The sequence below is a fragment of the Monodon monoceros genome, unplaced genomic scaffold (genome assembly GCF_005190385.1).
Source record: "Monodon monoceros isolate NGI ecotype Baffin Bay Population unplaced genomic scaffold, NGI_Narwhal_1 Super_Scaffold_20, whole genome shotgun sequence".
NCBI classification, from domain to species: Eukaryota; Metazoa; Chordata; class Mammalia; order Artiodactyla; family Monodontidae; genus Monodon; species Monodon monoceros.
The window spans coordinates 22,617,633-22,640,880 of NW_021703777.1; the positions used below are offsets into that span (position 1 = coordinate 22,617,633).

Here is a 23,248-nt window from a genome sequence, read left to right on the forward strand (position 1 = left end):
TTATTTATAAGTTTTCTATGCTCCTAATACACTTTAGATGAGTGAATTACTTGCCTTGTTAAGGATTTCACGCCAGCCTCCACATCCCCACATTCCTATCATAATCGACACCGAGGCTGTTGACACGTATAAAATGTGCGTTTTGATGTATGCTGTGTCTGGCTTCCAGCAGGTACCAGTCATCAACGTGTAAGTTATTTAAAGAATGTGACTTCACGGTGTCAAATAAAAAACACAAGAACCACATGTACACACACATGCCATTCCCTCCTGTGCACTAACACGCATTAGTGACTATTGCCTTGGATTTATGGTATGTGTGGTGTCCATATAAAAATAGGAAAACATATTCTTCTAAGTATTCTATTGACTTTGGAGATAGTAAATGGAGGCATGACAATAAACATTGTAAGCATAATCAGAAGAATAAACTTAAGAAGTAGTTCATAGGAATTTCTTTTCTTTCATATCTTTGTCAAATGACTCACCTCTATACATTTTCCACAGTGGTTTCAAGAAAGAAATGTTACCAGATTGTAAGAAATGATCCCTCTTCTTAAATGCCAGCTTTGTTGAAATGAAAACAATTTTATTAGACTGTAAACAAAATCTGTGTTCTTTTGGGTTTTTAATTATTTTTCTATTTGTGAAAATAAAAAGGGTATCAATGTACTCAACTGAAACAATGAAAGACATGTGGAAGCAGAGATGTAGGTGTAAGAGTGAATTATATAATTTAAATGCAGTCAACCACTAGAAATACAGCTGACAATGGGCATGGGATACTCATTTTATCAGTACATGCTTCTCTTGTACTAATGTTAGCTGATTATTATATACTTTATTTATATACAGCTTGCTCAATTGACTAAGCATTTCCTAACTCGTATACTTAGATAAAGATGTAGCAGAGGAAATTCAGCAAGATATAATGATTTTACAGTGGCATATAGACAAGGCAGAGACAAATCCTTGATGGAATATAACTCATACAAAGCAATATGACACCTACAAAATTAGTGTGGCTGTTTTCCCAATTTAAAAAGCAAGGCCATTGAAACTCTCAATTTGTTTGAATACCTTGGTACAGAACTGATAATCAAATATAAAAAAAAAATTAGTTGGATGGAGAAACAAGGTCCTACTGTATAGCACAGAGAACTATATTCAATATCCTAAGATAAACCATAATGGAAAAGAATAAGAATATATAAAAAATGTATATACATGTATAACTGAATCACTTTGCCGTACAGCAGAAATTAACAACATTGTAAATCAACTATACTTCAATTAAAAAAATTCCCCCCCTGAAAAGAATTTAGTTGGAAAATAAGGTGGAAAAAAGTCTCTTACCTTGTTTGTGCCATTTTTTCCTAGATTTTTTTTTTTTTTGTATTAAGATGCTTTGCTTTCTTTCTGATTAAAGAAACATGCACATTCTTAAACGATGACAAAAATATTTAAGAAACTATTATTCTCTCATTTTTAATCATGAAGTGAAGTCAGCTATATAATAGGTGAAATCTTGAATAATTTGTGAGAGTAAAAAAACTCTAAAGAAGAAAGAGACAAAAATATACTGTAAAACCTACACGGGTTTAGCTGTAATCTCCTTGAAAGAGTAGTTTTTTCAAAAATTCTTCAAGAGATGGTACAGTTAAGGATCTTAAAGTGCTAAGAAACATAACAAACAGTTTGGAAACTACATCTTCCAGGATCAATAACACAGTTCCCTGAAGATTCTAAATAACTTTCTTTTGTTTACTCGTCAGGCATTTCCTGCCATATGATAAAATAAAATTACCTGTTGTTAAGGATTCTACTGGGGCTTCCCTGGTGGCGCAGTGGTTGAGAGTCCGCCTGCTGTTGCAGGGGACGCGGGTTCGTGCCCCGGTCCGGGAGGATCCCACGTGCCGCGGAGCGGCTGGGCCCCATGAGCCACGGCCGCTGAGCCTGCACATCCGGAGCCTGTGCTCCGCAATGGGAGAGGCCACAAAAGTGAGAAGCCCGCGTACCGCAAAAAAAAAAAAAAAAAAAAAAGAATTCTACTGTATTTTTTGAATAGATATGAAAAAAGAAAATTAAGGTTTGTTTTTTTAAATGGGAGGAATATTATGAATAAATTCTCAGAGCTGCTCATCTCTGAGATTATGATTCAAAGCCGGAAATGTAAGTGACGACAGCATTGTTCCCAAATTTGACTGTGCTTTCAAAAGAGTTAGTATAGTTAGGTCTTTGAACAAGATAAATAACTTTAATTGAAATAAAAGACAGGGGGAGGGGGAAGGGTAAACTGGGACGAAGTGAGAGAGTGGCATGGACATATATACACTACCCAATGTAAAATAGATAGCTAGTGGGAAGCAGCTGCATAGCACAGGGAGATCAGCTTGCTGCTTTGTGACCACCAAGAGGGGTGGGATAGGGAGGGTGGGAGGGAGACGCAAGAGGGAGGGGATATGGGGATATATGTATACATACGGCTGATTCACTTTGTTATAAAGCAGAAACTAACACACCATTGTAAAGCAATTATACTCCAATAAAGATGTTAAAAAAAAGAAAAAATATACATAAGTATTTAAAAAAAAAAGAAAAAGTATATATTAATTGTTTGGTGAGAGTTATGGGGTCTTCAAGGGTCCCCAAAGGGCAATTTAACTGGTGAAAAAAAAAAAGAAAGAAACAGAAGACAGGTATTTGGCCCAGGCATTCTGTCTCCATGTTTGACTAACAGCCTCCACTCCAATTGCTTCTGCCTAGCTCAGATTTCCCCTGTTCTCAGGATGCAAGTAAGAAAGCTTTCTCTGTGTTTTGAAATACACCAAATTAGTCTAACAAATCTTCATTTTTCAGAAGTCCTGCTAAAAAGGTAAAAAATGAATTTCTTCTCTTAAAAATAAAAGATGAGTAAATAAAGCCTCAAGTAGCAAGAGTCAAGTTGTCAGTGAGTCAAGAGGTGCCTAGGTCTTCTTTGCTACTTGGCTCCCTTTCTGAAAAATGAATTCTTTCTATATCTGACAACATCTGAGAACTCTCTAGAAAAATAAATAAATAAAGTATAGCTTTATCAGTGGTTGTCAGGGATTACAGGAGAGAGGGGGATGAATAGTTAGAAGTCAGTGAACTTTTAGGACAGTGAAGATAATAAGTGTGATACTATAATGATGAATACATGTCTATACATTGTCCAAATCCATAGAATGTATCACACCAAGAATGAATCCTAATGTAAACTATAGACTTTGGGTAATAATAATCTGTCACTGTAAGTTCATCAACTGTAACAACTGTACCACTCTGGCAGGGGATGTACTTTCTGTTCACATTTGATGTGAGCTTAAAACTGCTCTAAAAATAAAATCTATTAGAAAGAGAAAGAAAACAAAACCAAAAAATCATGATTATTTCTTTTCAATAAGTTATGGTTGAAAATGTAATATTCTGAGCAAAGGGTGTAAACTTGAAAGCTATTTCACTATATAATGAAAAAGTATATTCCTAAAATAATTGGGACTTCAAACAACTAAACACTACTGCAGGTAGTGGATGTAGATATTTCAATTTTCCCATAACTTTATAAAATATGTATATCAATATTTGAAGATTTGGATACTAAAATGTATCTGTATATGGAATTGAATACATGCATTTACAATTCTATAAAACTTCATACAAATAAAATGTAAAGATATTGGGGACCTTTCAAAATATTTCAGAACAGTGAGAGAGAGGGAAAAAAAACCCTCTCTGAATAGTTCATAGGAACCATATTTTTACCCCCTTTAAATACCATTTTGCAGCTAATTCCCTAATAGCACTTTGTAGTCATACCTGATTCAAACACAAAGCAGCTCCCACTCACTAGCTAAGTAGTGGACCAGCCTCAGGGTACACATTTTTTTTAAAACCAGTGATGTTTAAGAAAAAAAAAATTGTATTGAAGTATAGTTGGTGTACAATATTGTAGGGGTGCACATTTTTAATAATTCACCCTTGACAAAGTTACAAATTTCTACATGTGCCAGATCTTTAGAGTTGCTTAAGCAAGTTAAAGCTTTGAATTAAAATTAAACTCTCAAAGTCAAGGATCTGTCCACAACATCAAGATGGAAGAGTAAGGGGACTGGGACTTCCCTGGTGGCACAGTGGTTAAGAATCCGCCTGCCAATGCAGGGAACACAGGCTCGAACCCTGGTCCAGGAAGATCCCACACACTGCAGAGCAATTAAGCCCGTGTGCCACAACTACTGAGCCTGCGTTCTACAGCCCACGAGCCACAACTACTGAAGCCCACACACCGCAACTACTGAAGCCCGTATGCCTAGATCCCGCGCTCTGCAACAAGAGAAGCCACTGCTATGAGAAGCCCACACACTGCAACGAAGAGTAGCCCCCACTTGCTGCAACTAGAGAAAGCCCGGGCCCAGCAACAAAGACCCAACGCAGCCAAAAATTAATTAATTAATTGATTGAGTTTTAAAAAGAGTAAGGGGATATTTTTGAGTGAGTGAGACCAAAAGGGGGCATGAATCTTGTAAATGGTATAAAGGAGGATAAAGGAAAACTCTACGTGAGCCCAGTCTCCAGTCCAAGGAGTAGATAATTAGACACATGGATTTTGAGAAATGTTGATTAGCAACAAAATCAGGTCACTGTATTAGAGTGAGTGCTGGGCACCAGATTTGCAGAGAGCAGACCTGATTGAGAGGCACAAACCCATCACCACTGAGCCCTCAATCCTTGGGTCATGAGCTGACCTGCTCCACAGCTCGGATTCTTTACTAATAAACTGGGGAAAATAACACTTACCTTATAGAATGAAATTTTTTCATAGAATAATATTCATTAAAGTTTATAAAATATATAATGATATAAGTAACATATCTAAAGTTGTAAATTATATGTACAAATGGCTTATTACATTTATAGCTATAAATAAATAAGATGGAATTTCTTACCAAGGATGAATTCCAGCTGAGGTTCATTTGGAGTCTTCTGAATACCTATGAATAATAGGAACAAATTCAGATTGAAGATATTTAACTCATTATGAAAATTATGTCAACATATATTACTTTCAGCCTGCCCAGTATGTATAAATGCATTACTTGGCAGAACAAATAAACTCAGTTAATCGTCCAGACACATATATAAGGAGTTGGTTCTCAGGGCAGGACATAATATTTGTAGCAGAACTAGATATGACTACAGATTTGATTGACCTATTTAGCACCATGGCCATAAAAAACTCAAAAACATTGCTTTTGTAAGCCGCATGACAAATATAAAACATATTTTCAACTGTTTCTGTTTCTTTTGGATACATGTAGACAGAGATGGGACCTTCACAAAGGATGACCTCACCAAAGTCCTCTCTAACATAGATTTCTCTTTCACACCACTCCAACCTGGTGTTAATAGTAAATTATTAATTAAAGAGCTACCTCTGGTTAGGTTACTCAGGACTTGATGATGGTGGTTATTCAGCCAACTTACTGTTAGCTAAAATCAGCATTCTGTTAATGTTTCTATTCCTTTTTTTTGGCAATTAAAAAAAATCTATTAACATGGCTAAATGATTGAAGGTGAAGTGGGAGGGAAAGTGAGTCTGAGAAAAAGGTAAGGAAATGGGAATGTCTAATGGTCAGAAGGTAGAAAGGTAAGGCTGGGGCAAGTGATAATGTCATAGGTGGACTCTCTAAGACCACACATGGTACGGGGCTTCCTAAACAAGAGGGGCTGAGGACAGGGATGTCATTTGTAACCACTCATGGTGACCGAGAAATGTAAGAATATTGTAAAGATCTTTTCCTCATTTATTTTTACTGGTGCACCCATCAGATACAATTTAAATTTATTAGCATTCGGTCATGAATATACTGTGTTAACTACAGATTGGCACTTGCCATCTGCCTCCACAAGGATGAAATCATGTGCTGCAGCTGCTGACCTTCAAAGGAGCTCAGGGTGGAGAGCAGAAAGGAGGCACGCTGCGCTCTGGGAAAAGCTGGCAGAACCGTCTTCAGATGGTTAGATATTTTCAGATGACGATTTTATGAGCCCGATTCTTGCATCTCCTCATATCTAGAAAACCACTAAAACCCTTCACGGTGACGTCTGCTCCTGGTGACTAGCAGAAACCTTCTGCAAAAAATATGTGCTTGATTGCACGTACTCCATCTTCACCAAAATCACATATATACTGACCTTCCCTCCTGCCTCTCTGGAGCTGTTTCTCAGAGCTGTCTGAAATGCTGTCTCCCAGGCTGTAGTCCTCATTTTGCCCCAAATAAAACTTAACTCACAACTCTCAAATTGTGCAATTTGGTTTTTAGTCGACAACTGTTAGAACCACCTCTTTGTATAAAAATCATCCATTTTTTATTTACAGAGTTCACATTTTTTTTGCAGAGTAACCATTTATTTTTATTTCCTGCTGACATTTAACATTGCTATGGTTAACAATTTTAGACTTTCCAAGAGAGGTTAAAGTGACAATCATTAGGTAGGTCTTTGTTAATTTCAAATACTGTGGGTTTTTTTAAAGGTTATTAACAATCTGCTGTAAGCTCTGACAATCAAATTTCTCAGAAAAACTTGTCCAACCAATACCATTTTCTAAAGATTATTTTTATAATATAAATAAAATGAGAAGCTAGGCATATGTTTGCCAGGGTTAAATAACTGGGCAACAAGAATCTTCTGAAAAGAAAAAGACACAATTTATGCTAAACAATAAAACCCAAACTCTAAGATGTTAAGCATGAGAGAAAACGTACAATTCTTCCAATGACTTTAATTACTCGAGTAGCACAAAGACCAGTGTTAATGTTCAACTGCAAATCTTGGCCAAAGAGCCAAGCTTGCCCTATTTATGTGACTTAGTGTTCTCAGTTATGGCGGTGACAGGCTAAGCATCTAGTGTAACTATTGTGCCCTAATGCTTTCAACTGAAATGTCTTTGGTTTTAAAGAGAAAATTTCCATGTTCCAAAAAATAATTCCACATGAGATTATAAAAATGTTCAACAGAATGTGTACTTAAAAAGTATTTATTAATGTCTTAATACACATTCAAGAATGATGATTCTATTTGCTATTGAACCATTTCATAGATGATCATCTACCTCACCCAAGATAGAAGATGAGAGGCATATCATAGATTCAGAACACTGAAACAAACAGCGCAAAGGAACAAAGTTAGTTAATTTGGGGGGTCCATGCATACTCACTTGTGAACTGAAATTCCCCAGTATCATTTGCCTGGGGTGTGGGCAGAAAGTTCTGGCCTTCTTCTGATGCTCCTTCCTCTTTGATTTCCATGATCAACCTTCACAGTTCTTTAAATCTTCCAAATATTTGTGCCCAAATGTCACTGCCAATGATACCTGGTTTAATACAGATGTATCTTCACACTAAAGTCCTGATATCCCACTCTGAAATTCTGCATTTAGGAAACAGCAACAGAAAAAATCTCAGTTACTTCAGAGTTCAGGATAAAGTTAAGAATTAAAGGTAGGTACAGCCTACAGCTACCTTCATATGAACTTCTTTCCTGCCTATCCCACTTTTACTTTCAGAAACAATCCACCCAGTTAATGTACCATAAACTCTGGGTTAAATGGGTAATCTCTATGCAATCACTTTATAGTCATATGAGGGACTTCTAAATTCTGAAAGGTATATTATTTCTCTTCTAGTTCATTTTGTAAAATAGCAGATAGCTATATGTACCTAATTTAGCAGCAAGAGCAGACAGCATCTTGTCCAGGCATTAGCATGTTTTGCTAAGGCGGATCTTGCTATCATTCCTTCCATTAGAACTGCCCTCTACGCTCATCTCTCCATCCACCCTTGTTAGAACATTGTTCATGAGCACATAAAGATAATTTGGCAGGACGCTCTTCTTCCAAGGTGAGCCAACACGTTGTTCAGGGGAGCTTCCAACCTCATCATTATCCATAAAGTCTCTTGCTGCTCTGTCTGACAAAGGTTTAATTGTTTAATGATTGGGGTATATGGGGAAAAGAATGAATAATAATTCTAAAAAGCTAAAGCTCCAAGGGAAATGAAAATAATGGCAAAATGATGAAAATTAGCATGGGGAAAGAAGCCTCCAAGAATTTAATACCTATGTTGCACAGACAGCCTCAAACAGTATCAGATTCATTTTGATATTTAGCATGTTATACATGACCAAGAACGATTAGGAAAAAAATCAATGTTACCAGCTGAATTAAAATGTATAAAAATCTTTAAACGTCTGCCCAATGCTGTTTAATGAGATAGCAGCAGTAGAGTTTGGTTTGGAATACTGATTTGGTTTCCAGCTCCACAAGTCCACAAACTCACTCTTTGTTGTTCTTAACAAAAGCAGCTTCATTTATAATTCAGCTCTACTTTTTAAATATCATCTGGCAAAAAATTAAATCCACAAAGCATCTTGAATCTTTAGAAACGATTACAATAAGGTTGCAGATAAATACACATTGGCTTCTAAGGATACAACTAGGAATACTTGCTGGGGTAAAGGGCCATAGCACTATCAATAAGACCAAAACCATCAATTTGATAATTATATATTAATTATCGTTTTATTGAGTTATAGTTCATGTACCTTATTATATAAGTTACAGGTGTACAATATTGTGATTCACAATTTTTAAAGTTATAGCGCATTTATAGTTATTATAAAATATTGGCTATGTTCCCTATGAGGTACAATATATCCTTGTAGCTTATTTTATACATAATAATTTGTATCTCTTAATCCTCTACCACTATATTGGAAATAAAAGCAAAAATAAACAAATGGGACCTAATTAAACGTAAAAGCTTTTCCACAGCAAAGGAAACCATTGACAAAATGAAAAGACAACATACTGAGTGGGAGAAAAATATTTGCAAATGATATGACCGATAAGGGGTTAATATCCAAAATATATAAACAGCTCTAAGAATTCAACATCAAAAAACAAACAACCCAGACACAGACTGGCTGAATGGATACAAAAACAAGACCCAAATATATGCTGTCTACAAGAGACCCACTTCAGACCTAGGGACACATACAGACTGAAAGTTGAGGGGATGGAAAAAGATATTCCATGCAAATGGAAAGCAAAACAAAGCTGGAGTAGCAATTCTCATATCAGACAAAATAGTCTTTAAAGTAAAGACTATTACAAGAGACAAAAAGGACACTACATAATGATCAAGGGATCGATCCAAGAAGAAGATATAACAATTGTAAATATTTATGCATCCAACACAGGAGCACCTCAATACATAAGGCAAATGCTAACAGCCATAAAAGGGGAAATTGACAGTAACAAAATCATAGTACGGGACTTTAACACCACACTTTCACTTTCACCAATGGACAGATCATCCAAAATGAAAATAAATAAGGAAACACAAGCCTTAAATGATACATTAAAAAAGAAGGACTTAATTGATATTTACAGGACATTCCACCCAAAAACAACAGAATACACATTCTTCTCAAGTGCCCATGGAACATTCTCCAGGATAGATCATATCTCAGGACACAAATCAAGCCTTGGTAAATTTAAGAAAATTGAAAACGTATCAAGTACCTTTTCTGACCACAACGCTATGAGACTAGATTACAGGAAAAACTCTCTAAGAAATACAAACACATGAAGGCTAAACAACACACTACTTAATAACCAAGAGATGACTGAAGAAATCAAAGAGGAAATCACAAAACACCTAGAAACAAATGACAATGAAAACACAATGGCCCAAAACCTATGGCATGCAGCAAAAGCAGTTCTAAGAGGGAAGTTAATAGCAATACAATCCTACCTTAAGAAACAAGAAACATCTCAAATAAACAACCTAAACTTGCACCTAAAGCAATTAGAGAAAGAAGAACAAAAAAAGCCCAAAGTTAGCAGAAGAAAGAAATCATAAAGATCAGATCAGAAATAAATGAAAAAGAAATGAAGGAAACAATAGCAAAGATCAATAAAACTAAAAGCTGGTTCTTTGAGAAGATAAATAAAATTGATAAACCATTGCCAGACTCATCAAGAAAAAAAGAGAGAAGACTCAAATCAACAGAATTAGAAATCAAAAAGGAGAAGTAACAACTGACACTGCAGAAATACAAAGGATCATGAGAGACTACTACAAGCGGCTATATGCCAATGAAATGGACAATCTGGAAGAAATGGACACATTCTTTGAAAAACACAACCTTCTGGGACTGAAACAGGAAGAAGTAGAAAATATAAACAGACAAATCACAAGCACTGAAATTGAGACTATGATTAAAAATCTTCCAACAAGCAAAAGCCCAGGACCAGATGGCTTCACAGGTGAATTCTATCAAACATTTAGAGAAGAGATAATACCTATGCTTCTCAAACTCTTCCAAAATATAGCAGAGGGAGGAACACTCCCAAATTCATTCTATAAGGCCAACATCACCCCGATACCAAAGCGAGACAAAGATGTCACAAGGAAATGAACATACAGGTCAATGTCCCTGATAAACATAGATGCAAAAATCCTCAACAAAATACTAGCAAACAGAATCCAACAGTGAATTAAAAGGATCATACACCATGATCAAGTGGGGTTTATCCCAGTAATGCAATATACGCAAATCAATCAATGTGATACACCATATAAAAAATTGAAGAATAAAAACCATATGATCATCTCATAGATTTAGAAAAAGCTTTTGACAAAATTCAACAACAATATATGATAAAAAGCATCCAGAAAGTAGGCATAGAGGGAACTTATCTCAACATAATAAAGGCCAAATATAACAAACCCACAGTCAACAACATTCTCAGTGGTGAAAAACTGAAACCATTTCCACTAAGATCAGGAAAAAGACAAGGTTGTCCCCTCTCACCACTATTATTCAACATAGTTTTGGAAGCTTTAGCCACAGCAATCAGAGAAGAAAAAGAAATAAAAAGAGGAAGTAAAGCTGTCACTGTTTGTAGATGACATGATACTATATATAGAGAACCCTAAAGATGCTACCAGAAAACAACTAGAGCTAATCAATGAATTTGGTAAAGTAGCAGGATACAAAATTAATGCCCAGAAATGTCTTGCATTCCTATACACTAACGATGAAAAATCTGAAAGAGAAATTAAGGAAACACTCCCATTTACCACTGCAACAAAAAGAATAAAATATCTAGGAATAAAACTACCTAAGGAGACAAAAAACCTGTATGCAGGAAACTATAAGACACTGATGAAAGAAATTAAAGATGATACAAACAAATGGAGAGATATATCAGGTTCTTGGATCAGAAGAATCAACATTGTGAAAATGACTCTACTACCCAAAGCAATCTACAGATTCAATACAATCCCTATCAAACTACCAATGGCATTTTTCACAGAACTAGAACAAAAAATTTCACAATTTGTATGGAAATACAAAAGACCTTGAATAGCCAAAGCAATCTTGAGAAAGAAAAACAGCTGGAGGAATCAGGCTCCCGAACTTCAGACTATACTAAAAAGCTACAGTAATCAAGACAATATGGTACTGGCACAAAAACAGAAATATAGATCAATGGAACAGGATAGGAAGCCCAAAGATAAAACCACGCACATATGGTCTCCTTATCTTTGATAAAGGAGGCAGGAACATACAATGGAGAAAAGACAGCCTCTTCAATAAGTGGTGCTGGGAAAACTGGACAGCTACATGTAAAAGAAAGAAATTAGAACACTCCCTAACACCATACACAAAATTAAACTCAAAATTGATTAAAGACCTGAATGTAAGGGCAGACACTGTAAAACTCTTAGAGGAAAACACAGGCAGAACACTCCATGACATAAATCACAGCAAGATCCTTTTTGACCCACCTCCTAGAAAAATGGATATAAAAACAAAAATAAACAAATGGGACCTAAGGAAACTTAAAAGCTTTTGCACAGCAAAGGAAACCATAAACAAGATGAAAAGACAACCCTCAGAATGTGAGAAAATATTTGCAAATAAAGCAACTGACAAAGGATTGATCTCCAAAATTTACAAGCAGCTCATGCAGCTCAGTATCAAAAAAACAAAAAACCCAATCCAAAAATGGGCAGAAGGCTTAAATAGACATTTCTCGAATGAAGATATACAGATTGCCAACAAACACATGACAGAATGCTCAACATCATTAGAGAACTGCAAATCAAAACTACAATGAGGTATCACCTCACACTGGTCAGAATGGCCATCATCAAAAAATCTACAAACAATTAATGCTGGAGAGGGTGTGGAGAAAAGGGAACCCTCTTGCACTGTTGGTGGGAATGTAAATTGATACAACCACTATGGAGTACAGTATGGAGATTCCTTAAAAAACTAAAAATAGACTTACCATACGACCCAGCAATCCCACTACTGGGCATATAACCTGAGAAAACCATAATTCAAAAAGATTCATGTACCACAATGTTCATTGCAGCTCTATTTACAATACCCAAGACATGGAAGCAACCTAAATGTTCATCAACAGATGAGTGGATAAAGAAGATGTGGCACATATATACGATGGAATATTACGCAGCCATAAAAAGAAACGAAATTGAGTTATTTGTAGTGAGGTGGATGGACCTAGAGTCTGTCATACAGAGTGAAGTAAGTCAGAAACAGAAAAACAAATAACGTATGCTAAAACATATATATGGAATCAAAAAAAAAAGTTCTGAAGAAACTAGGGGCAGGACAGGAATAAAGACGCAGACGTAGAGAATGGACTTGAGGACACTGGGAGGGGGAAGGGTAAGCTGGGACGAAGTGAGAGAGTGGCATGGACTTATATATACTACCAAATGTAAAATAGCTAGTGGAGATGATTGACGGAACAAGGAAAAATCCAAATGCTTCTATCTGCTGTAATGAAAGGAAGGGGGTAAGCAGAAAATGAGGTATGATCTGAAAAGTAAGTGACAGAAACTTGACGATAGTCTCCCTAAGAATCTCAGTTGTTTTTTTCTTTTTTCTTTCAAGGGCATATTTGGGAACTATGAATAAGAAAATATTTCTTGACTTCAAAAGCATAGTTCAGACTGTCATACTGACTGAAGTAAGTCAGACAGAGAAAGACCAATATCATATGATATTGCTTATATGTGGAATCTAAGAAAAAAAGATACCAATGAACTTATATACAAAACAGCAGTAGAGTCACAGACATAGAAAACAAACTTATAATTACCAGGGTGGGAGGGGGGAGGGATAAATTGGGAGATTGGAATTGACATATACACACTACTGTATATAAAATGTATAATTAATAAGGATCTACTGTGTAGCACAGGGAACTCATCTCAGTACTCTGTAATGGCCTACATGGAAAAAAAATCTAAAAAAGAGTAGCTATATGTAAAACTGATTCACTTTGCTGTATAGCAGAAACTAACACAACAATGTAAATCAACTATACTCCAATAGAAAATTTAAAAAATAATAATAAAAAAAAACCAAAAGCCTAGTTCATAAAGGACAATATTAATAAATTTGATTACATTAAAATAAAATATTCTGTAAGCAAAAGATACAATAAAGCATGCGATAACAAATTACATACTGGGAAAATATGTTTGTAACACAGTAGTTTTCAGCTTCTGTTTAGACAAAGATGTAAAGAATATTACTCCTACCGTAAACTCAAGAAAAAGCTGAATAATACATAAAATCGTAACTTTTCCTTAACTAATCAGAGAGCTTAGGTCTCAGAGCAACCAACCAGGCTGAAATCTAAGGAAAGACAAAGGCCTCCACAGAGCAGAGCTTTCAGGCACAGGAGGAAGGGGTATCAGTCTCCAAAGAAGCTGGTAATAAGAATTCAATTGAAATATTTAATGACTTACTCAAGGTCAGGAGTAGGCCAGCATGAGTGTATAGAGCTTCTGATAGCCACAAATTCAAAGGTAGTTTGTCCCCACTAACAGACTTTCATGGACCTCATCACATACTCATAAGAAAGACTGGGAGCACAGTAGGATCTGAAGAAGGCAATCCTTGGTGATACAGGCCTGTGAGAGCAGAGCAGCAGTCACTGCAGAGAAAACATAGCACAACACTTGCATCCTTATCCCTACAGAACAAAAATGGCAGACCCTGTTGCCATCAGCACACAGGTGAAAACTCATTGCAGTTAGGGGATGGAACAAGAGAAGGGAAGGAAAGTTTCCTGGGATCAGATCATTAGAGATCTTCTGATCCTCTAAGACAGGGACAGGGTCATTGAGAAAGCCCCATCCCTAAGACCCAAGAACACAGATTTTGCCTAAGATCAACGTTGAAATAGAACAACAGAGAATGTTTCTGCTCCCAAACACCAGGCCAGCAAACACTAAGAAATAAGTTAACAGTAGGTTACCACTGGGGGAGACACAGAAGCATGAATAGTGGACCTCTCTGATGTAGAAGTTCCCAGGAAAAGTCTAAACTGGAGGGTGGAGAACAAATTCTCCAGCCACCCAAATCCCACCCTAAACACCAGTGAACACAGGAGTAAATCTGAAGCTACAGGTGCATTGAGGGTGGGCATAGCAACAACAAAACCCTAACCCAGCTCAGTTACTGACTAGATTGATTCAACTCCCCCAACACACAAAGGCTTAACAGAAAAAGAGAAAAGCTCACTTCCAGGCCTAAGTACTAATTCTTTCATACCCTACTATCCTACACACAACACAAAATAGACAAAGATGAAGAAGAAGATGAATAAGAACAAAAACACACTCAAGGGAAAAAGCAAATACACAATCAAGAGATCCAGACTCAGAAAATACCCAAATTTGGAACTATCAGAGAGAGAATATATTAAAGACTGTAATGGGAAAGGTAGACAACCTGCATGACCACATGGAGATTTTTAGCAAAGACAGAAACTAGTGGAAAAAGTCAAATGGATATGCTAGGAATGTAAAACACCAGCATCAAAGATGAAGAATGCCTTTGATGGGCTCATCAGTAGATGTGACACCATCACGGAAATAATCTGTGAACTTGAAGACAGGCCAATAGAAATAACCCAAACAGAAATACAGAGAAAAAAAGTGAAAATGCATGAGAGCATTCAAAAACTGTGAGACAGTACCAACCAAAATGCATTATCCAAATCTCAGAAAAAAGAAAAAGACAGAATAGATATTTGAAAAGACAATGGCCTAGGATTTTCCAAAAATATTTAAAAACATCAAAACACCAATTTAAGAAGCTCAGAAAACGCCAAGCAGAGTAGTGCGCACGCACGCGCACACACACACACACACACACACACACACCAATAATCAAATAAGCAAATCAAACAAAAATTAAAAAAAAAAGAAACTTCTACATATATTCAACCTACTGAAAACCAAAGATAAGAGAAAATTTTTGAGGTAAAAAAATTTTGACCGCAAGAAAGGCAAAGTACACGTAGAGTAACAAAAGAAGAAAATATCTTGGACTTCTTGTTAGAAACTATGTAAGTGACATCTTTAAAAATCTGAAAGAATAAAAACTGTCAGCCCAAAATTCTACACAAAGTAAAAATAACTTGTAAAAAATTAGGAGAGATAAAGACTTTTAGCCAGACAAATAATTGACAAATTCATTATAAGCAGACCTGCACAGCAAGCAATATTAAAGGAAGTTCTTCAAGCATGACATTACAGAAAGATACTTGGATCTACAAAAGAAATGAAGAGCACTATAAATGGTATGAAGAAAAATATATGTTAATTTCATCTTTTCTTACTTTGAGTGACTATAACAGATAATTGCCCAAAGCAGGGCTTGGCATAATTTTCCTGTTAAGGAAAGATAGTAAATATCTTAGGCCTTTCGGGCCATACAGTCTCTGTTACAACCACTCAGTGCTGCTGCCACAAGGTGAAAGAAACCATTGACAATACATAAACGAATAGGCATGCCCATGTTACGATAACATTTTATGCAAAACTAATCGTTATTTAGGATTTGGCCTGCAGGCTAGTATTTGCCAAGCACTGGTCTAGAGCACGATTAGTAGCAATGTATTGTATGCTTATAGCATGTGTAAAAATACAACATATAACATCAATAGCAAAAATGATGGGAGGAAAGAATAGGGAGTTATTGTTTTTACACTAAAATTATAGTATACAATTATATCACTAAAATATATGAAAGTAGACTGTGATTAATTAAAATGTATATGGTACTTCCTAGGGTGACCATTCATATTTTTTAAAAAATAAGTATAAATAATAAGCCAATAGTGGAGCTAAAATGGAATAACAAAAAATACATAATAATCCAAAGGCGGGAGGGCAGAACAAAAAAAGATGGAATAAATAGACAAAAACTAGCCAAATATTTGTTTTTAATCCAACCACATCAATAATTACATTAAATGTAAACAATCTACATACACAGACACACACACACGCACAGCAATCAAAAAGAGAGATTATCAGCTTGGACAAAAAAGCAAGGGCTAACTCTATGTTTCATAGTTATATTTAAATATAATGACATATATAGGTTAAAGTAAAAGGATCAAAAAATTTAAACCATGCAGACACTAATCAAAAGAAAATTGAAGTGGCTACATTAATATCAAGTAAAATAGATTTCACATCAAGGAATAATATAATGACAAATGGTTAATTCACCAAAAAGACATAACAATCCTAAAGGTACATGCACCTAACAGCAGAGCTTCATAATACGTGAAGCAAAAACTTAAAAAACTAAAAGGAGAAATAGACAAATCCACAATGATATGCTTGGAGACATCAACATCCCTCTCTCAGTAATGGCTCGAACAAGTAAACAGAAATCAGTGAGGATACAGAAGACAACGACAGTACCAACAACTTGACCTAACTGACATTTATAACACAACGAATTCAACAACAACAGAATATACATATTTTTTTCAAAGTATACATGGAATATTCACTAAGATCATATCCTAGGTCCTAAAACAAACCATAACAAATTTAAGAGAATTGCAATAAAAACAAGTGTGTGCATATATAAAACACACTAATACTCATTAGAATCAGAATGAAATCACTACACTACATATCAAACTATGCTTTCAGGGAAATTTATAGTATTAAGTGCTTATAATAGAAAAATAAAGGTCTCAAATCAATGATCTAAGCTGTCACCTTATAACTAGAAAAGGAGCAAATTAAACCTAAAACAAGCAGAAATACTGTGTGTAATAAAGATAACTGATAAAGATTTACTTTCCAGAATATCTTAAGAATGGTAGCAAAACAACCCAACAGAAAAAACTAGCAAAATATGTAGACAGGTAATTCAAAATTATTAAACACAAATTGTCAAGAAACTTATTAAGAGATTCTGAACTTCACTAGTTATCATGGAAATGCAAATTAAAGCCAAATGAGATATCATTATACGACCATCAATAAGTAAAAATTTTAAAGTCTCAAAACCTCAAATATTGATGAGGATTTCGAGCAATATAAACTTTTATGTACTGCTGGTGTTCCAGTCACAATGGAAAATAATTTGGTAATATCTAGTAAAGTTGAAAAGCAATTCTACTTCCAACCATACATTCTAGAAAAATTCTTGCAAATGCATACCAGAGACAGTTAAGAGAATGTTTATAATGAATCAACTTCTAATAATAAAATACTGAAACAGGCTAAATGTCCATCAATAAGAAAGTAGATAAATATAATGTGATCTATTCATTCTGCATAGACTGGATTTTCATTTCACATAAAAACATTGATTAACTTCACAAAGTATAGAGAAAAAGGGGAGAAAGTGAAGAGGAGACTAAGACGGGGACTGGTGGGGGAAGAAAGAGGATGGCACTTATAGAAAACTTTAAAACATGTAAAATAATATTCCAGTTCTGTATTGCATAGGTGTACACACACATGAGGTACAATCACAGAGAAATGCATGATAAACACTAAAATCAGAATAGTTATGATATTTGGGAGGAAGGGTGTAGGAGATGTGATCAGGAAGGGGAACACAGGGGTTTTCAACTGTATTGGGAAAGTTTGATTTATTAAACTGGGTAACAGGTACAAAACATCTACTATATTTTTCTTTATGACTTTGGTAGGAATGAATTTCACAAACTAAATTATGTTAACGTGTTGAGAGGAAATGGGAGGAACTGAGAAGCTTTGAGAAGACAGGTGGAGTTTTGTGCTGGCCTGTATGAGCACTGGATGAGGAACAAGTGGGGCAGTTGTATGGGTCCATCTGGGCCTGGAGACACAGGTTTGTGGAGGCCTCAGTCTGACTAGCTGTGTGGCTTTCTTCAGCGGGGCTCAGCAGCCTGGTGGAGAAGGACAGCTTAGTTGACATAGCGTTGGGGTTTTGTCTGTGGACGCAGTGAGAGAAGGGTGAAGCTGAGAATGTATTACTACTAATGCGACTGAAAAGTTTCTAGGCTAGGTTGGGAAGTCATTAATGGGGAAAGATGTGACAGATTGGGGGCCGAGAGAAGAATTCAGTCCTAAGTGATAACTTAGGGTATTGTCATGGGATAAATGACACGCCAAATCCTAAATAACAATTAGTTTTGCATAAAATGTTATCGTAACATGGGCATGCCTATTCGTTTATGTATTGTCAATGGTTGCTTTCACATTGTAGCAGCAGCACTGAATGGTTGTTACTTAGGGTATTGTCATGGGATAAATGAGTGGATGAAATAGAGTGGTGTTGATGGTCACTAGAGCATAAAAAGACAAAGAAACTGTACCAGCAAGGATGCTAGATGGGTTATTCCCATGGGAATTGCAATTGCCCAGAGGGATAGCAGGCGGAACCTGGGGACCAAGGGAAGACTATGTGTCTGGTAGAAAAGTCTAAAGAGAACAGGAGTTTGGTCAATGAGCATGATAAATAGGGACAGAGGTGTGGCATAGCCAGACATAACAGCTTAGGAGGCCTCTTGTGGCACCAGGAAAACAGTAACCCTGCCTCCAGGCTCTGTATATGTGGCCGATCTACATTACAGTAGGCAGCAGGGTAGCAGAAAACTCCAGCAAAGCAGGTTTCCATTAAGACAAACAGACAAAGAAAACATTTTCTCAGGAGGTAGAAGGCAGATGAGACTATTTTTCATAGAAACAGAAGACCCCAAGGACCTTATGTAATTATTTCAGAAGTGAGAGGATCAGAGGAAGATTGAGTCATAGCCAACTAAGCCCATGGCAAAATGGGGACGAAATAATGGGCCAGGATACATGACAGGAGGCACTTGTGGCTGACGTATCCCAGGATGACACGGGTGTGAGGCATCATACAATGGGCCATTCTTGGGTTCTGAGTGGACCTCTGGTTAAAGATGCTTCCTGGCCGGTTCCAGCTGATGTCCAGGCAGGGAGTACTAGAGGCTTGATGACACTGTATACCTATGACTTTCACTTAAGTTTCCAAACATTGCTGTGATATGAAGTGTTGAATGAATTATTATTTCCTAGCCATTTCAAGAAGAAACATAAAGTCTCCATTATGTTGATGGTATAGCCTTTCAGTAGCTAAGCTACTAAACTGCTCACTTCATATCAGTGTTTCAAAACTTCTGGAGCCAGGACTTCATTCTGATAAACCAGATATAATTCACAATGCCAAATCACTTTAAAACCTTCTAAACATCTGGAATTTGCAATATGGCGTGTGGATGGGCTGATCTTCTAAGGATCAGCCGCATGCTATATGATGCTAAGAAGAGGTAAAATCAGGAATGTGATCCAGATGGGATATACCCCTGCCTTCTCAGCTCCTTTCCCCTCATGGGAAATGTCAAGTACTCTGAAGACTACCATCACTGCAGGAAAATTATATTCACAGTTTTTCACCCAGGCCTCTATTCTCAGTAACAGGGATTTATTCTTATGCTATATCATTCAAAAGTAATATCAGAATTAAAAATAAGATTTCAGGAAAAAAATGTTTCCTTGGAAAAAAATGGCATAAATTGGCAAATATTTTACCTAAAAAATTCAGGCACGTATTTAAGGTCAAAGTCCCTCCTGGCTTCTCATGAGGGCCCTGACCAGACAGAGGATATGAACCAGCCATGGATGAACGTTCAGGGGCAATGATTCTGTCCAGGAAAACCAATTGTGTCAGGAGACAATTGAATGCTCCAGGCCAACAGTATGGTTTTACTACTAATATTAAATTTGGTGAGGACACGCTTCGTCACAAGTAGAATAAAGATGAGAGTTGTCAGAGTTCCACTTTGATCAGAAGTCCAGCTTTGGGGGCTCAGTCAGCTACGTCCTCCTCAATTTTACCATGAGGAAGCAGCATGGATATGTTTTCATAATTCTATTTATAACATCCTGTCTGATTGAAACATACTCATCTCTGGTTCTTTTACTTGATCCTGATGTAAATATACTTTCGGTGGTTAAGTCAGCATGAAATATAATCAAGATCAAAAATTTAAAATAATTGAAATTTTAAAATAGACCCAAATGACTGAACACTTCCAACTCCCCGGATCCATCATTCTGGTTACTTAACAAAGGGGTAATATTTTCTTCATTTGTTTCTTTAAATTGCAGAGCTGTCTTTCAGAGATCACAATCCCGGTCAAGAAATAATCCCAAATTACAATGAGTATTAAATGGTCGCTGAAACTAGCAAAATCTTGATGTTCAGAAGGACAGAACACAAAGCAGCAATACAGAGAACTCAGTTCAGCAAGCTTAGTCCAAAGGACTACGTCTCTGGCTCATTCTCAACCAGAGGTCAGTCTGTCGCTCATTTGTTTCAAATTAGTATAAGAACAACGTGGGTCTCCACTGTATATAAAGTCAGAAAGGGAGGCTCTGTCAATCCCTGTGACAAGGCACCCTTAATCCCGAGAACTCAGCACACCTCAGCCCTGCAGCAGATCTGCACCAGAATTTAAAGTTTCCAACAATGATCAGATGTCCTAAGGGGGAGCAGTTGGACCAGCTTTGGGAATACAGCTGGTCAACCGTCTGACTTGTTATACTGTGTTCTGTGTCAGTTATAAAAATGACAACAACCTGAAGAATTACAAAGTAGAGATGTGAAAACATGTTTGACTTAATCTCAGTCATCTCTTCACGAGAGGTGTGTTACCTATGTCTACCTATCATCACTCTTTAAACACTGAGATAAAATGTTCTAACAGAATATAGAATTGAAGAGACTTAACGAAACTAGGGGTCATTTCATTCAAGAGATGAGCACACTGAGACCCAGAGATGGTACAGAAAATCTCCATGGGCTAGGTCCCACACTGGGATCAGCGAGAAGGCCTTTTGTTCTAAGGTGGGCTTTTACCCTTTTGTTCAGTGTGACACTCCTGGTTGCTTCTCACATGTCATCCAAAGGATAGGAACTTTCATTGAATGTTCCAGAACAGATTGTAATTTCATGGAAATTTTTTTTCTATAAATACTTCATGTGACTCATTGCGTTTTTGCTTACTTAACAAAAACTTGTAAAGCTGGTCTCGAGCTCCAAATACACTGTTTTGTTTTTTTAATTGCTATCACACAGCAGAGGTTTAAAAAATTGTACGGGCTTCCCTGGTGGCGCAGTGGTTGAGAATCTGCCTGCCAATGCAGGGGACACGGGTTCGAGCCCTGGTCTGGGAAGATCCCACATGACACGGAGCAACTGGGCTCGTGAGCCACAACTACCAAGCCTGCGCGTCTGGAGCCTGTGCTCTGCAACAAGAGAGGCCACGACAGTGAGAGGCCCGTGCACCGCGATGAAGAGTGGCCCCCGCTCGCCGCAACTAGAGAAAGCCCACGCACAGAAACGAAGACCCAACACAGAAAAAATAAATAAATTAATAATTTAAAAAATGGTACAGGAGGGTTTTATGGCAATTCACTAGATGTTTGGGTATTTTTAAATGGCCTTCTCTTCATCTGAAAACTAACTAATGGACAGGACTCTACTGTCTACACTTAAGATGACAGGGCTTTTTTCCTGATACTTTTATTCGGCAGCTGCATATTCTAAATGTAATGGCTCCTAGCAGCCCGTCTCAAGCCTATCTCAAGAAGCAGAGATGTACAGAGAGAATCTTAATTTGGATGGAGGTTGATTCTTTTCTCACCTGTACTAAAGAGGACTCCGAGGAAACGCTGCTGCGGCAACGGCGTTTCCTCTTACAAAATGATGCCATAACATTTTTCACCAGCTTTCTTGAGGTATAATTGACAAATGTAATTGTGTATATTTAAAGGGTGCAAAGTGATGATTTGATAAAGTGATGCAATAACGTTTAAGGAACACCCTAACTAGGCAACAAAGTGATCTCAACTATTTTAATGAGTGTGGGGCCCTCTCCCTGTGTCAGGGGACAACAAATTAATGAGTTGTGCCAAGTATGTATAATGAAAAAATGACATGAAAGGAAGGTATACACATGATATATCACATGCTCTGACCAGGGTATATAAGCATCCCTCTACACGTGCTGATATTCATACTCAGGATCTTGTCTTGAACAGCAAACCAAAGTCACCACCCCTGACACCATGAGCCATTACAGGCACTATTACGGAGGCCTAGGCTTCAGCTATGTTGGCTTTGGTGGCCTGGGCTTTGGTAATGGCAGCTTCTGCAGACTGGGCTATGGATGTGACTTCAGAGGCTATGGGTATGGCTCTGGTTATGGAAGTTTCGAATATGTCTGCCATGGCCACCTATCCACCAGAAAATGGATTTTCTAGCTTCTGCTGAAACCCTACCACAGGAGCCCGACAGCTGAAATTATAGGCAGCTTTCCAAATTGTGATCTCAAAAACTGGACAACAAAGATCATGCTGGAGTTATTACACAAAAATATCTAGCTTCTCAGAATTTTGGACAATTTTTCAGTAGACTCCTGTATCTCCATCACAATCCTAGAATCCTCTAATTTTGCTTTTATAACTGATTGGGATTGTCCATTCACCTTCCAATAAAACATTAAATTTGAAACAAATAACAAACAAGAAAGTTTCAAAATCCTTATGAACACTGTCACACATGTACACCGAAGGCCAGTTAAATACCACCTGCTCAAGCAAAACTAAAACTGAAGTGTCAGCTTTATCCACAGGCCATTTCTAATATAGACATCAGAAGTTATTCCCTCACAGAACCGACTGAATTCCTTATGACGATACATTTCAGGTTCAAATTAGTATTGACTGAATTAGCTATAGTTTCTGGTGATTAATTGCTCGTTTTCTTTTGAAATCTGAAATTT

General features: G+C 36.9%; 1 protein-coding gene across 3 annotated transcripts in view; it reads right to left on the reverse strand.

Moving 5' to 3' along the window:
• The window catches only part of INPP4B (inositol polyphosphate-4-phosphatase type II B), a 582,093-nt gene that overhangs the window by 350,180 nt on the left and 208,665 nt on the right, over positions 1–23,248 (reverse strand). For all 3 annotated transcript variants that reach the window (XM_029234954.1, XM_029234953.1, XM_029234952.1), the window contains 2 exons: positions 7,238–7,449; positions 4,965–5,009 (listed from right to left, as the gene is read on the reverse strand). In XM_029234954.1, the coding sequence (XP_029090787.1) occupies positions 4,965–5,009; positions 7,238–7,328 (136 nt within the window). In that variant the 5' untranslated portion in view covers positions 7,329–7,449. The remainder of the gene's footprint in view (positions 1–4,964; positions 5,010–7,237; positions 7,450–23,248) is intronic.